Raw genomic sequence first — 14,756 nt, forward strand, 5'->3', positions numbered from 1 at the left:
GTTGATTTATTCTGGAATAATAGTCCTGCCTTTTTATTATTCATAAATATGTTTAGAAAAATATGGGTTTAAAGTTTTAAAATATTAACATTCTGCTAGCTTTTTGGACTGTTTTGTATTTACTAAGATTTTTTAGGCTGTTTGGGGATTTAGCTAATATTTCACCTACTGTACATGCTAGCTGTTTTGGCTGATTAATTATTTAATGTTTTTAGGCTAATAATTACATGCAAGATGTTTTGTACTATTTTAGGCTTTTTTGTTTGTTCGTTTTCCAGGATATTTTGAAGTTTAGCTATTTTTTTCAGCTACATGCTAGATGTTTAGGCTAACCGAAGTTTTTTTATTAGTTTTTTAGGCTAATTTAGCATTTAGGTAATAGCTTAGCTAGCTATTGGCTTCAGCATTTTCAGCTATCAATTTCAGCATCTTCAGTGGCCAACTTCAGCTTACAGCATTCCCACTAGCATTATCACAGATAATGTTATATATCTAGTTAATAATTATGTTAAAAATGTACAGTTTTAAAGTTTTTAAAATGTAGTTTTAGTGAGTTCAGTAAATGTTTATCCTGTTCGGCTCACGATCGGGTGTTTTTGGATTTTGTCCCCCTTGTGTTTGACACTCCTGTACCATGTTTTACATTATATAGCTTCTATAATAAACAATCAATTTTTCATGATTTATCTCCTGATTTCTTTTATGTCCTCCACTCCATGAAAAAAAGGCTACATGCTAAGCTAAATTAATTCATACAAATTATCAAAACGTGTGGCTAACGTCCTTAAATCTAAATAATTCACACATCAACATTTAACTTTAGTCTCACTTGTATTTATATGTTTTTTATTTTAATGTTTTCCACAAATCCATTATTTACTTTTCAAACAGAAAACTCCGCTACCATCCTTTTTTTTCTCTCCATCAGGATGCATTTACTCGGGATGACCACTAGAGGGCGGGGCATGCCGCCTCTGAACCGGCCGGTGGCTGCGTCCTCGCGCCCTGGCCCCGCCCCCTTCCAGCTGCTGTCCGCCTGGAAAGTCTCCCTTCTCCAGGAGTCTGTCATCCCCGCGGATCAGAACCGGGACCATGGGCTTCCCGGTACCGGGCTCGGCCGCTCTGCTGCTCGCCTCCGCTCTGGCGTTGCTCGCCGTCTGCTCCGCAGGTTCGGACGCCCCCCGGGGGGTCGCGGTCGGGTTCGTCTTCGACCCCAAAGCCAGGTGTGAGCCCGCGTGCAAACATGCGGGAGTCTGCATCCGCAACAACACGTGTTTCTGCGCCAAAGGCTACGAGGGGGAGACCTGCCAATACGGTAATCCTGGTTTAATCCTGATCCATGTCATCTGATCCGATCGGATCTTTTCATTCTAAAGTTTATGCTGAACTTGTTGCTCTGCAGCGAACTGTTTCCCCAAATGCAAGAATGGAGGAGTCTGTCTGCGTCCAGGAAAATGCAGATGTCCCGCTGGGTTTGGAGGAAGATACTGTCACAAAGGTCAGGCAGAACCTCCAGAACCTCTTCCTCATTCTGGGCCTTTAGAACTCAAACAGAATCTCCAGAACCTCTTCTTTAATCTGGGTCTTTAGAAAAACAGAACCTCTTCCTCAGTCTGGGGCTTCAGAACTCAAACAGAACTTCCAGAACATCTTCCTCAGTCTGGGTCTTTAGAACTCAGGCAGAACCTCCAGAACCTCTTCTTTAATCTGGGTCTTTAGAAAAACAGAACCTCCAGAACCTTTTCCTTGTTTTGAGTCCGTAGCTTAAACAGAAACTCCAGAACATCTTCTTTAATCTGAGTCTTTAGAACTCAGACAGAACCTCCAGAACCTCTTCTTCATTCTGGGCCTTTAGAACTCAAACAGAACCTCCAGAACTTCTTCCTCATTCTTTTTTTAACAAAACCTCCAGAACATCTTCCTTGTTTTGGGTCTTTAGCTTAAACAGAACCTCCAGAACTTCTTCCTCATTCTGTTTTTTTTTAAACAGAACCTCCAGAACATGTTCTTGTTTCTAGTTCTTTAGAACAGTTCAGAAAGAACCAGAACTCTGTTCAGTCCAGGAAGAAGCTGAAAGTCTTTGTTCTGATCCGTTCGGATCATAAAAGTGGGTTTAATCTGATCCAATGTCCTGCAGTGACCTGTGACGGGGGGTGTTGGAACGGGGGCGAGTGCACGGCGGTGAACGGAGCGGCCCGGTGCATCTGCCCGTCCAGCTGGACCGGATCCAAATGCCAACACGGTAGGGCTCGGTCGCGTTCAGCATCAGAGGATCTGGATCCGTGACCCGAACTCTGCATGTGTCCCCCCCTCAGCCATGTGTCCTCAGGGCTGCAGGAACGGGGGGGTCTGCGTGGCTCCAGGAATCTGCAGCTGTCCGGACGGCTGGGTGGGCGGGGCCTGTCACACGGGTGAGTCGATCCGCTTCACGTCGCGGCTGCGGTTGGAGTTTCCCGCTCTCCCACTGGTGTTTGTTGTGCTCCTCTGCAGCCGTCTGCAGCCGGTCCTGCATGAACGGAGGGAAGTGCATCTCTCCGGACACGTGCCGCTGCAGACCGCCGTTCTCCGGACCCCGCTGCAGCGACCGCAAGAAGACCCACTAGAGGGATCCAGAGGATCGCCCCCCTCCGGTGGAAGGACTTTATGTCAAATGTAATGAAAACTGTAGTATTTTAGGGACAATCCCAACAGTTTTGTAGTTTTTGGATTAAAATGTGGAATAAAAACAAATCATAAAAAACATCAGATGTTGTGTGTCATCTGCAAAAACGGTGTCAAACTCAGGAGGCCAAAATCCAAAACACACCTGAGGTCACGGGCCGAACAGGATAAACATTTATTAAACGCTAACACTGCATTCTTAAAACTTTAAAACTAACTTTTTAACATAATTATGAACTAGATATATAGCATCATCTGTGATAACGCTAGTGTGAATGCTGGAAAATGAATTCGGCCGCTGAAGATGCTGAAATTAATAGTCAGCTATAATATTAGCTAAATGCCAAATTACCCTAAAAAACTAAAAGAAAAAATGTAGGTTAGCCAAAACAGCTAGCATGTAGCTGAAATATTAGCTAAACTCCAAATTAGCTAGAAAAATTTAATTAAATGCTAAAATTGTCCAAAAAGCTGCAGAATGCCATTTAAAAAAAAACTTTAAAACCATAACTTTTTTTATATAATTATGAATAACAAAAAGGTAGGAATATTATTCCAGAATAAATCAACTTAAACCTTAAATAACTTTTAATATTTTAAATAAAAATATATTTTGTCAAAATTCTAAAAGTTAGAAATGAGCTCAAGATAACATCGGGTCATTAATAACAATAAGATAAAATAGTTCAGCACGTCTTCACACTGTTCACCTCCATCCTTACCTTGTTTTTATTGGGGGGGGGCTAGAACCAAAGCCAGATATGGGAGGGGGGGTGCATACCGGACAAGCCCCCAGAAGGGCCACAGAGTCATTTTCATTTATAGTCCCCGATCTGCCTCTGAAACAGGTTTACAGGCCGTGTTCACTGATCATCTCAGAGGATGTGAGTCTGTGGTGTTTAAGGAATCATAAAGGGATCACCCCCCCCCCCGTTAAAAAATACACACTATGAATGGGCACACATGGGGGGGGGTCATTTTTAATGTTCCAGAGACAGAATTTGACTTTTTTCCACCTTTCTGTCAGTTTTATTTTCAACATCAAACGAGTATTTTCTTGTTCTTAAACGTAAACTGAGCTGATGACAGATTTATTCCCTTTCAAATGCAGACAGTATTTTCTGAAGCAGAACAACGTTTTCAAAGATCTCTTGAAGAGTGAAAGAAACGTTTCAACGATTGGAGACGGTTCGGAGACTCGCTGGGAAAAACGGTCCTGGTCCTGTGAGACGTGACTCTGGGACCGCTGTGGGAGGGGCTAGTCGTCAACAAAAATGAAGCTTTAAATTCCTGACAGGAACTGAGAAAACTGCTCGGACTTCTGAAGGACCCGATGAAGATGGTCTCAGTCGTTCTGGCACTAAAAATGACTGTATGTGAGAACTGGACTGAGTGGCCCCTCCCCCCAAGGGTACTTCCCCATTTCAACCCAGAATTACCTGCTGGCTCCAGAAAACCAGTCACTTTATTGGTCAGAATAACCATTCTTGATCGGATACCTTTTAAAAAATATTTTCTTTGATGTTTTTTAATTATATTTTTACTGTCATTCAGGTTATAAACTGACCAATCAGAATCCTTCAATAAAAGTAGGTGGAGCCTGCTGGTCCTACGTCCAACATTCAAGCGTTTGACAGATTTCGAGTCACCAGTGGTGGGGGTTCGGCCTTCCAACCAGCTCACCCTGATTGGTGGGAGTGGTTGCCATAGAAACCAATCACTACTTACTGACGATGTCTGGCTCCAACGTGGCGACGTTTGTATCGAAAAAAATATATATATCAACTTTTTTGTTGGAGCTGGAAGAGAACCGGTTTCTATGGATGACATCACACTCACTCTGTCCAGTTCTCACATACAGTCACTGGGTGGAGCCTTTTTAGAGTTTGATGATGTGGATCTTTATTGATGGTCGTTTCCAGTGTTCCTATCGGATCTATGGTTCCTTCAGACGCAGAAGCGTTCCCGGAGAGAACGTGTAGACGGATCCGACTCCTCTGCATGAAGAACAGCTGACAGAAAAGCTTTGAGGTAGTGAAACACAGGAAAGGAAACAAGTGCAAACCACTCCACCACAGCCCACATCCATCCTACAAACGAATTCTGATGCTCTTTCTTTGCTGTCGTTCTCTCCGGCTCACGATAACGATGCCTGAAAAAAAAAAAAAAGTAAATGAATCCTAAAGGGAGAGTCTTAACTGAAGCCCCGCCCACTCAATGTCACAATGTCTGGCTGATGAACACGGAGAATGACAGCAAAGAGTTGAAGTTTTCAGGTACGGAACACCTGTCGTACTTTTACATTTAACATTCATAAATGCAAACGGATGGAATCTGTTCAACATGTTTCTGTCTGGAACAATAAAAGTATTTGAGTTCTTTTAAAATCCTCTGATGTGGTTTCGTGTCTCACCTTTGCTGCACAGGTGAGGCCCTGGTATCCTCTCCGGCAGTGGCAGTGGTCGGGCAGAACGCACCGTCCTCCGTTCAGGCACTTCTGCCGACAGACGGCTGCAGAGGAGCGAACCAGACGCCGCGTTCCGACTCGTTACCGAGTTTATGAAACGTTTCTGGAGTTCGATCAGACTCACCTGTTTGACACTGCAGCCCCACCCAGCCCACGGGACAGTGGCAGGTGTTCGGTCCGACGCACTCGCCCCCGTTTCTGCACTTCTGCAGACAGACGGCTGCAGCGGAGAATAAGACAGGCCCGGTCAGATGATCCAGAAGACGCTCCAGAATCTGCTCAGCTTTTACGTTTAAGGCTGAAGGGCAGAGTGAGGTGATGGAGGAGCTTTTTATCCGAGTAAAAACAACAACTGAGGGTTTTTACTGGACGAATCACGCCAACGTCACCCATGAAAAGACCAAAACGAAGTCAGAGGGTTGCTCCGCCCACTTTTACTAATTCCCTCTCTAGTGAGTTCACTATAGGGCATCAGAATAAACGATTCCAAAATCCAGCACCCTGGAAAATTCCCAGAAGTCTCTGCAAAAACCAGAATGCATAAATGTTCACTAGATTGTGAACACAGACCATAATTATGTTTGAATGATTTGTTTCTTACCTGAAAAAATGGAACAATGAGGATTCATAAATAATCTTTGTAAAATATTCACATTTATTAGGTTTCTACTTCTGTAATTAAATTATGTCACATTCTGTGTTAAAAAGTAGTGAGCTTCTGTCTGAATTACGTTAAATTGTACGGTACTGGATAGTGTGAAAAATAATAAAAACGACATTTGATTTAAAGAAATTCACTCCCACAATTTTGAACTGAAAATACTGCAAAATGCATCAAAAATTAATTAAATCAGACATTAAATATGTGTATCTATGGTGTAAAACTCTGACACCAGCCTTTAAAGTGTGGGCTTGGGTGGAGCCATTGACTGTATATGTGAGAATTGGACTGAGTGAGTGTGCTGTCATCCGTAGAAAATTGTATACTTCTGGCTCCAACCAAACAATGTCAATTTAATCGCCATTTTCAGAAAATACAGATTAGTCTGAGTGAATTTGAGTCAAGGTTTCTATGGTAACCACTCTAACCAATTAGGAATTAGATTGTTAGAAGGCCACGCCTCTACTACTAGAAAGTGTGTTACAAAAAATCTGTCAATTGTTGGAGCCAGCAGGGACTTCCTGTTTGGAATGCCAGTGGGGAGGAGTCACTCTGTCCAGTTCTCTATATACAGTCAATGAATGGAGGATGGTGTACGACAGGCGTACTGCAACCCAAATACAAATTTAGCACCAAGCCTCTTTAAACTGTAGGTGGTGGACATGCGCTAGTAAAGAGTAAGAGAAGAAGAAGCCCTTCCCTGGTCATCCAGTGTGAACACCAGATGTGGATTTTGGTTTGGAGACGAACCTCAATTAGGTAAAATTCTTACTTTCAAATTATCCTAAAACAGTCACTTTTTAGGGGTTTTAGAGCCGCTTGCAAAATTCTACATCTAAAAATTTATTTTCTGTATATTTTCTTAGTCAACCAAACAGCTAAAGGAGCTGAACTCTCGTTCAGTTTCTTTAGTTTTGTTTAATTTGACTCATTTTTTTGTGTCATGAGGATTTCAAACAGATGTTAATGTTGGTGTCCCACAGGGCTCTAGACTGGGACCATTTGCGGGTTTTTTTTTTTTAGTTAATTGTCCTTTGTAATTTGCTATTTCTTTGAATAAAGTAACAAAAATAGTCAACATTTTGATTAAAAATTCTAAGAAAAAGAATTGGATGTGATTTGTGTCAAAACATTTTTATAACTTTTGTAAAACACAGAGAAATAAAGATTGTTGGAACCAAAACGCTGTGGTCAGATGTTCATGACGTGTCTGTGTTGGCACCGTCCTAAAGACGTCCGTGCAAAGCTTCATCTGAGCTGACCTTCTGACCTCCTCGCCATCATGAGGTGGAGTTTCACTCACGTATGCTGCACCTCCTCCCCCTCCACCCTGACGCGCAGGAGCACGTGTTCGCTCCCACGCATTTTCCTCCGTTCATGCACGTGGGCTCACACACACCTGGAACAGACTGAAATGAGCTGTTTTTCTTTTCTTATGAGCATCACTTCAAACTGGAGGCCCTTACTCCTCTGACACCTCTGTCCCGCGTAGCCTTCGGGACACGAGCACACGTTGTTCCTCATGCACTGACCGCCGTTCTTACAGGGAGGGCTGCAAACAGCTGAACCACAGAAACCAGTTCACCTCTGAGATGGAGACAGGAATCCTCCTGGGTGTTTCGCTGAGGGGGCAGAGTTACCGATTTGACACTGAGAGCCGTAGAAACCGCTGGGACACGCACAGACGCCAGGCTTTAGACAGGTTCCTCCGTTCAGACAGATGGGATCACAGAGAGCTGCAGAACCGACAGCAGATGGGAGAAAAGTGACGGTTATGAAAGGCTGAACCAGCTTTAGTTTTAGTGCAGCTAATATGAAGGTAAAATATTCCTTATTTTTTAAAGAAATGAAAAATAATTTTAACTACAGCCTGAATGTGTCACATGTCTGTAGTGATTTTATGGGTCTCCTGGTTGTGTCATCTAAACTCATATCTAAAGGTGTTACCAGATGTTCAGCATGGACTCCTGCATAACGATCCTGACAGAAGTGAAGCGGAGCTACAGAACCTTTTAGATTCCAGAGATTATCCTGTACCTGAGTTACACGTCGGTCCAAACCAGCCGGCTTTGCATTGGCAGACATCAGGAGAGACGCACTCCCCTCCGTTCTCACAGTGCCTGTTACACACCACTGACACACAAACACAAACACACAATCATCAGCCCTCACAGGAAATGACTTCTGTCTGGATATTTTCTGCATCTTCATTCTGAAGCAGCATCCGTTTATTGCATCTTTGAAGCTGTTTCTTAAAATTCACATTTAAAATAAAAAAAAATAATAAAATAAAAAAACATATTCAGTTCTGACTTGGATTTTTTTTTTGTTCTGACTAATGTGCTAAAGCTAATAAAATCTACAAGGCTCTGGACTGGGACTAGTTGTTTTTTAATTAATTTACCTTTGTAATGAGCTATATACAGAATTTGAGAAAATTAACAAGAAATAAAAAAATGTGATAACATTTTAACATCTATATATTTAAAAAAAGAATTGGATGTGATTTGTGTTGAAAAATCTTGAGTTCTTTTTTTAAAACACTGAAAATTAACATGTTTCTAATAAAAATGATTAAAATTTGAAGTATTTTTTTTTCAATTATGATGGATTTCTTTAAACCAAGAGCTTTTTTGATCAACCGTTCATTCCTATTTTTAGATTTTGGCCCACTTTTGTTGTTTTTATTGCTAATGCTTCTGTTTCAGCTGAATTCTTCCAGTTAATTAGTAGAAAATGGAAAAAAATTTACAAGCTGATGTAGTGTTAGCTAGCGGTGTAGCATGCTAATGCTAATGTTAGCACACCATAATAATACCATCTCAAAAACGATTTAAAAAAAATGAACATAAAAACATTTTGGGGTTAATGTTTTATTTTTAATGGCTTTTATGTTATTATTTTTAACTATATATGTATTACTTTTAGCATGGACATTGGAAAAACCTTTTTAAAAGATGCTAATGCTAAGATTAGCACAGCATAATGTAGACTACAAAAAAACCTAAAAGCCAAATTTACATAAAACACTTTTTCATATTTTATTTTCCATGGATATTACTATTAGTACTTTGAACTAAATCAGATATTTTTTTCTCGATAGACATTAGGCAAAATTATTTCCATATATGCTAATGCTAAGATTAGCACATTATATTAACAGTATTTAAAAATATATACATATATTTTGTTTTTATATTTTATTTTCTATGAATTCATGTTAGCATTTAGAACTAAAACGGTTATTTTTTTCTGCGTAGAAGTCTGTAATCTGCATTGAAACCTATTCATAAGATGCTAATGCTAAGATTAGCACGACATAACAGTAGTATTTATTTTAAATTACATTTAAAGGTTTTGTTTTTTGTATTTTATTTTCTATTTATTCTTTTATGTTAGGACTTTAAACTGAAATAGTTGTTTTTATCTGCATAGACAGCTTGCCTAAAACCTGCATCAAAACCTCTTCAAAAAATGCTAATGCTAAAGTTAGCACATCATAATAACAATTTAAAGTAACTGTCCAAGTTTGATGCTTTTGCTGTGATCACTCTGAACTGACTCATTTATTCCTTCTGCAGAGACATTGGACAAACCCTCTAAGACGTTAATGAAATCTCACTGATTTCACATCTGGGTCCCACGTATCCGTACGGGCAGCTGCACAGATTCCTGGCCTGGCAGGCGCCGCCGTGCTGGCAGGGCGGGTCGCAGCGTGCTGCGGCACAGAGAGACTCATCACCCATGAGTGAAGGTGTGTTGGTGGCGCCTGACGTTGTGTTGCTGGTTACCTTCCTCACAGGTGGCGCCGCGGTAACCTGCAGGACACTCGCACACGTTTGGCTTCACGCACTTTCCCTGGTTCCGACAGTCCGGTCGACACACAGCTGGGAGGACGGGAGAAACAGAATCTAAATAAGTCCATCGACCTGCAACTCAAGGCCGTCTGGACCTCACCGATGTGGCAGCGGTATCCGGTGTAACCGTCCCTGCAGGTGCAGACGTTGGGCTGACTGCACTCCATGTTGGACCCGCATTGATGTCTGCAGACGGCTTCAAACACAACAACACTCAGACATTTAGGAGGATTTTTTTTTGCACATCCTTTTTTTAACATTTCCTTGGTTCCAATGTTTAACTACCTTTGCATGTGACTCCGTCGCCCGTGTAGCCGCTTGGACATCGGCCACACCCCAAGGACCCCAAAGTCTCACAGGAAACCCCAGGAAAACAGTTGGAGCCAGAACAGGTCACCTGACGGGTCGGGGACCTCCCAGCTGCAGCCGAGAGGTCAGAGGTCACCTTCCCTTTGGCTGAGGGTCGACTCTGAAGCGGAGCCGTGGTCTCTGTGAAGGAAACTCTGTGGAACCCAGAGGGGGTCGGTTCTGGTCTGGACTTCCTGTCAGGTGATGGAGAGGTGGAGGAAGAGGACGACACGGGCGTCTTTTCTTTGATGACGAAGGATTTGTGGAGGTGATCCTGTGGCTCACTGGAGAGGGAATCCTGACCTGTAGGAAACTAGAAGTTAGAGGAGTTTTCTTCAATGAACTTACCTAAAATGTATCTATAGTTTGTGTTTGTTTAGAAATTTTAGCAAATATTTCAGCATTTTTGGAACAAATAAACACAAAATTATTTTATATTTATAGCTTCATTTTCATATTATTATTTTTTTTTGCGATAATTTCTCATCTTATTACATTTCTTAAAAATTTTAAATGAATTTTGCATTTGTTTTTCAAAAATTTTCGCCACTTTGATTGTTATTTTTCAGCTTTCACAAACGTTCTGATTTAGCATCAGCCGAGGCTTCAGCCTCTGAGTTTGTTTTTTGGTTCAGTTTTTTGGGTCTTTGAGGAAGTTAGAAAAGCGCTATACAAGTATACGCTATTTACCATTTTTTGATACTTTATCTAAATAAATGTATTTTTCATAAATAACAGCAGTAATGTTTCATTTCTTATTAAGTGGCTTTAGTTGCATTGTGACTTTTTGGCATTTTTATCAACTTCGTGGTCCATGTTAAATGTTTTACCCATCCTGGTGCAGGTGATGCCGTTTCCATGGAAACCAGGTGGGCAGGGTCCACAGACAAAACCCGTGGAGACGAAAACGCTCGGGAAGCACTGAACCCCCGGGTAACACAGCGCTCTGCTGCACGGCGCCGGGTCGGGCCGTTTGGGCCTCCGTGAAACCTGCGGCCCGTCTGCAGAGTCTGCGTTTCCTTGGAAACGAGAGCAAAACAGAGTCTGTTTGTTGTAGGATGGGATGGTAGTGAAATCCCGCCAGTCTAACACCATTGAACAATTTATAAATGCTGTTTAATCAGGTAAAAATGAACTCCTGATTCTTAAAGAGGCTCAAAATAAAACAGAAGAAACTGATGAAAATGTCACGTTTTCAGGAATGAACTTTTTTTTCTTTCTGAAAAGATTTAAATGACATAAAGGAATCTTCTGTCAACTTGTGGCTCCTTACAGACACAGCAGGGAGCAGAAACCTTAACAGTAAAAGAGTCATTTGGGTTTGATTTCTACTGATCAAAACCTAAAAGTCTTACTTTAATCTTTAAGAAATTTGGATTTTCTTTCATGACCTTCTTTTTTATTGTAAATAAGAATTATGTCTATTTTGACACAAACACAAGCAAAAATATAAAAAAAAACTAGCATAAAATGTGATTTTTTTTTACGTTTGACAGAAGCTCAAATAACATTAATAAAATAATAATAATAAAATGTGCTTTTAACTCATAAAAGAATAAACATTTTTACCAAAGTTTTGCTTTGCAAATAAAATCTGTTCATTCTGTAAGTAGCTTTGAAAAAACAAGACGTCTTCAGGTCAACAGGATGTAATAACCTACATAGTTTATCATCTATGTGAACCACAGACATCAATTTATACATTTAACTAATCTAAATTTAATAAATGCTGATCGAGTAATTAAAAAAATGCTATTTTCTTCTTCTTTCTAGACTCACGGCTGCAGGTTTTTCCATCTCCGCTGTATCCCTGAGGACACGACCCGCAGCTGAAGGAGCCCGGAGAGTTTCTGCAGACCACGCCGGGGAAGCAGGGCTGGGAGGGGCACTCGTCCACATCCTCTCTGCATGTGCGGCCTGAAGGCAACAGCCACAATGTAGAAAACCCAAAGAGAACTTAAAGTCAGAGTTCTGATCTTCAGGTTTGGGTTTTAACGCTCTAGAATTGTACGTTTTGAAAAATGTTCTTTCAAAAAGCAGATTTCACTGCTGATCCGAGGAATGCATCACGAGGGTTTTTGTGGGGGTCGTACCTGTCATTCCGGGGGGGCAGACACAGGAGAAGGTGTTGGGTCCGTCGATGCAGCGGCCGAACCTGCAGGGGTTCGGCTTGCAGTCGTCGGCGTCTACCTCACACCGGCGCCCTGTGAACCCCTCCGGACACGCGCACGTGAACGCCCCCCTGCCTGATGGGAGGTGGGGGTCAGGGACGCACGAGGCGCCGTTCAGGCAGTCACAGGTCAGCACAGAGACCTGCAGAAGGTTCAGAGAAATTATTTAAAGCAGGAAACGTTTTAAAGTAGAAGCTGCAACATGGAAAAAACAAGCTTCATTCTATCAATGTAAGTTGAAAACACCTTAAAAATGCACAAAAAAATGCTGTTGAGTTTTATTTTCAAGGCTTGAATCATCCTTCAATCTGACAGCAGAGGAAACTTCTGATTTCAGATCAAATCAGTTTATTAAAACTGTTCTTAAAAAAAAACTGATAAACTTTAGCATGTAGCTGAAAAAAATAGCTAAACTTCAAAATATATATGAAATATATGAAAAAAGCCTAAATTAGCTAAAACAGCTAGCAGGTAAATATTTGACTAACTCCAAAACAGCCTAAAAAAAAAACGTATACAAATTAGAAATCAGCCAAAACTACTAGCATGTAATTAAAATATTAGTTTAACTCCAAAATGAAAAAAAAGAAAACTGAAAAGGCTTTAGTTAGTCAAAACAGCTAGCATGTAGCTGAAATATTAGCTAGACTCCAAAATAGTCCAAAAGAGCCATCAGAATGACAATTTTTAAAACTTTTCAACATAAATATGAATAATAAAAAGGCAGGAATATTATACCAGAATAAATCAACTTAAACCTTAAATAACTTTTGATATTTTACTCTCCATAAATGAAAAATATATTTTGCCAAAGTAAGAAATGAGCCCAAGATAACATGGTTATAAAATGCAGCAAAGACTCCGTTCAAAGCGGCGACTGAGGCAGAAACAGCAGAATTAAGGTGCTTCGTGTCACAAATGTTCTCCAGAACAAACATCTCACTTCCACAGAAGCTCTGGTTTCAGCGCCGCACTCGTCCGTCACGGTGAAGTGGAAAAGGGCCGTGTCTGCGGCGTCTGGAGCCGGCCTCCAGGTCAGCAGACCGGCCGCAGACAGAGATGCTCCCTCTGGACCCGACAGCAGGGAGAAGATCAGCGGAGAGCCCTCAGGGTCCTGAGCCTGAAGCTGGAGGGTGAAGTCCTCCTCTGGGATGGAGCGCAGCGGGAAGGGCGGAGGCTGGAACAGAGGAGGCTGGTTCTCTGAGCAGACAGACGCAGGAACAGGAAGTGATGCGACCGCACATCAGGACGGTTCAGAATATTATGACATCTGTCCTTCAGCATCACTCTCGTTTGATGTTCTGTCAGAACTAAGAGCCGTCTGACCTCGTATGAACTCATCAAGTTTAGCAATGAGGTGAGAAGCGTCAGAATTTACTCGAGTGGAGAAAATCTGCAGAGAAACTTCTTCGAAGCAATAAAAGACGCAACAGGACTGAAGCAAACAGAACATCGTGTCTCAACTGACTCTCTGCTCTGGACCAGGAGTGGAGGGACAAATCTGGGCGACACGTCAGGCAGGAACCGCCGGGTCTGGACTCTCCCTCTTGGAAACACACGCCGTCGATGCTGCAGGTTTTCTCCTGAAGCGACATGGAAAAGATGCAGGTCAGAAGGTCCACATGTTCAAGAGTAAAAGGCCTCAGAAGCAGGAAGTAGATTATTCATGGAGACTGAGTTGGAGGACCATTGACTGTATATAAGAACTGGACTGAGTGGCCCCGCCCCCTGCGTTCTAAACAGGAAGTACTTGTTGGTTCCAAGACACCTCATTTTTTCACATTTTTTCTGTAGCTCAAGTAATAAACTGACCAATCAGATGCCTCAATAAAAGTAGGCGGAGCCTGCTGGCTCCCACTTCCAATGTTCAAAACGTCAGACAGATTTCGTGAAGCCCTAGTAGTAGGGGTGTGGCCTTCCAACAAGCTCACTCCTGATTGGTGAGAGTGGTTGCCATAGAAACGATGGTTCAGACCGATTCGGACCAATCACTGCTTACTAACGATGTCTGGCTCCAACATGGCAGCGTCTGTATCGTGAAATAATGGAAATTAAATTGACTCGGATGGAGGTGGAAGTAACCCTTTCCTGTCCAGTTCTCTGATACAGTCCATGGGGGAGGAGCCTGAACCCTCACCCTCAGAGAACACAGGACTTCTGCGGCGAGGCGGCACACTTGACAGGCTCCATCAAACAGCGTCAGAATCTTGGTGTTGCTGTAGCTGTGTCCGTCGTTTGAAACCTGAAACCAGAAACAAAAACAGTTTCATCTCCACTAAACAAACTTTGGATTCTCTGGATTTGACATCAGTCCTCCTTACAGCTCATTCTCTCATCACCAACATTTTATTACATTTGTTGGCCTTTGCTTTCGTGTTCTCAGACCAATGTGTCTCTCACAGGAGAGTTAAGAACCGCCTCCTGCTGTCGATTTAACATGAATCCCAAATGTAACTCAAAACGTTGCATTACCTGTAATAATGCTAGTGTCAATGCTTTTTACTGAAACTAGTCGCTGAAGATGCTGAAGCTTTTTGCTGAAAATATTGATGCAATTGACTGTATTTAAAGGTTTGCTGCTAATCTACCTA

General features: G+C 41.9%; 2 protein-coding genes across 7 annotated transcripts in view; one reads left to right on the forward strand and one right to left on the reverse strand.

The window, feature by feature from the left end:
* Positions 1-2,740, forward strand: part of LOC112136690 (von Willebrand factor D and EGF domains) — a 3,710-nt gene extending 970 nt beyond the window's left edge. Inside the window, exons 2-6 of the mRNA XM_024258566.2 lie at positions 929-1,315; positions 1,403-1,498; positions 2,138-2,242; positions 2,316-2,411; positions 2,491-2,740. Of these exons, the coding sequence (XP_024114334.1) occupies positions 1,093-1,315; positions 1,403-1,498; positions 2,138-2,242; positions 2,316-2,411; positions 2,491-2,603 (633 nt within the window). The 5' untranslated portion in view covers positions 929-1,092 and the 3' untranslated portion in view covers positions 2,604-2,740. The remainder of the gene's footprint in view (positions 1-928; positions 1,316-1,402; positions 1,499-2,137; positions 2,243-2,315; positions 2,412-2,490) is intronic.
* A 996-nt stretch (positions 2,741-3,736) lies between these two features.
* Positions 3,737-14,756, reverse strand: part of LOC112136737 (von Willebrand factor D and EGF domains) — a 20,646-nt gene continuing 9,626 nt past the window's right edge. For 3 of the 6 annotated variants that reach the window (XM_024258623.1, XM_024258622.2, XM_024258621.2), the window contains exons 13-29: positions 14,303-14,407; positions 13,634-13,748; positions 13,109-13,365; positions 12,088-12,307; positions 11,774-11,911; positions 10,825-11,013; positions 9,932-10,297; positions 9,747-9,842; positions 9,581-9,676; positions 9,412-9,507; positions 7,827-7,922; positions 7,430-7,525; positions 7,256-7,351; positions 7,093-7,188; positions 5,253-5,348; positions 5,075-5,172; positions 3,737-4,813 (exon numbers count right to left, since the gene is read on the reverse strand). In XM_024258623.1, coding sequence (XP_024114391.1) covers positions 4,799-4,813; positions 5,075-5,172; positions 5,253-5,348; positions 7,093-7,188; positions 7,256-7,351; positions 7,430-7,525; positions 7,827-7,922; positions 9,412-9,507; positions 9,581-9,676; positions 9,747-9,842; positions 9,932-10,297; positions 10,825-11,013; positions 11,774-11,911; positions 12,088-12,307; positions 13,109-13,365; positions 13,634-13,748; positions 14,303-14,407 — 2,271 coding nt within the window. In that variant the 3' untranslated portion in view covers positions 3,737-4,798. Of the gene's footprint in view, positions 4,814-5,074; positions 5,173-5,252; positions 5,349-7,051; positions 7,189-7,255; positions 7,352-7,429; positions 7,526-7,826; positions 7,923-9,385; positions 9,508-9,580; positions 9,677-9,746; positions 9,843-9,931; positions 10,298-10,824; positions 11,014-11,773; positions 11,912-12,087; positions 12,308-13,108; positions 13,366-13,633; positions 13,749-14,302; positions 14,408-14,756 lie in introns of those variants that run through there. The other 3 variants (XM_024258624.2, XR_002917409.2, XR_002917410.2) reach the window with 3 other exon arrangements.

The sequence above is a fragment of the Oryzias melastigma genome, linkage group LG16 (genome assembly GCF_002922805.2).
Source record: "Oryzias melastigma strain HK-1 linkage group LG16, ASM292280v2, whole genome shotgun sequence".
NCBI classification, from domain to species: domain Eukaryota; kingdom Metazoa; phylum Chordata; class Actinopteri; order Beloniformes; family Adrianichthyidae; genus Oryzias; species Oryzias melastigma.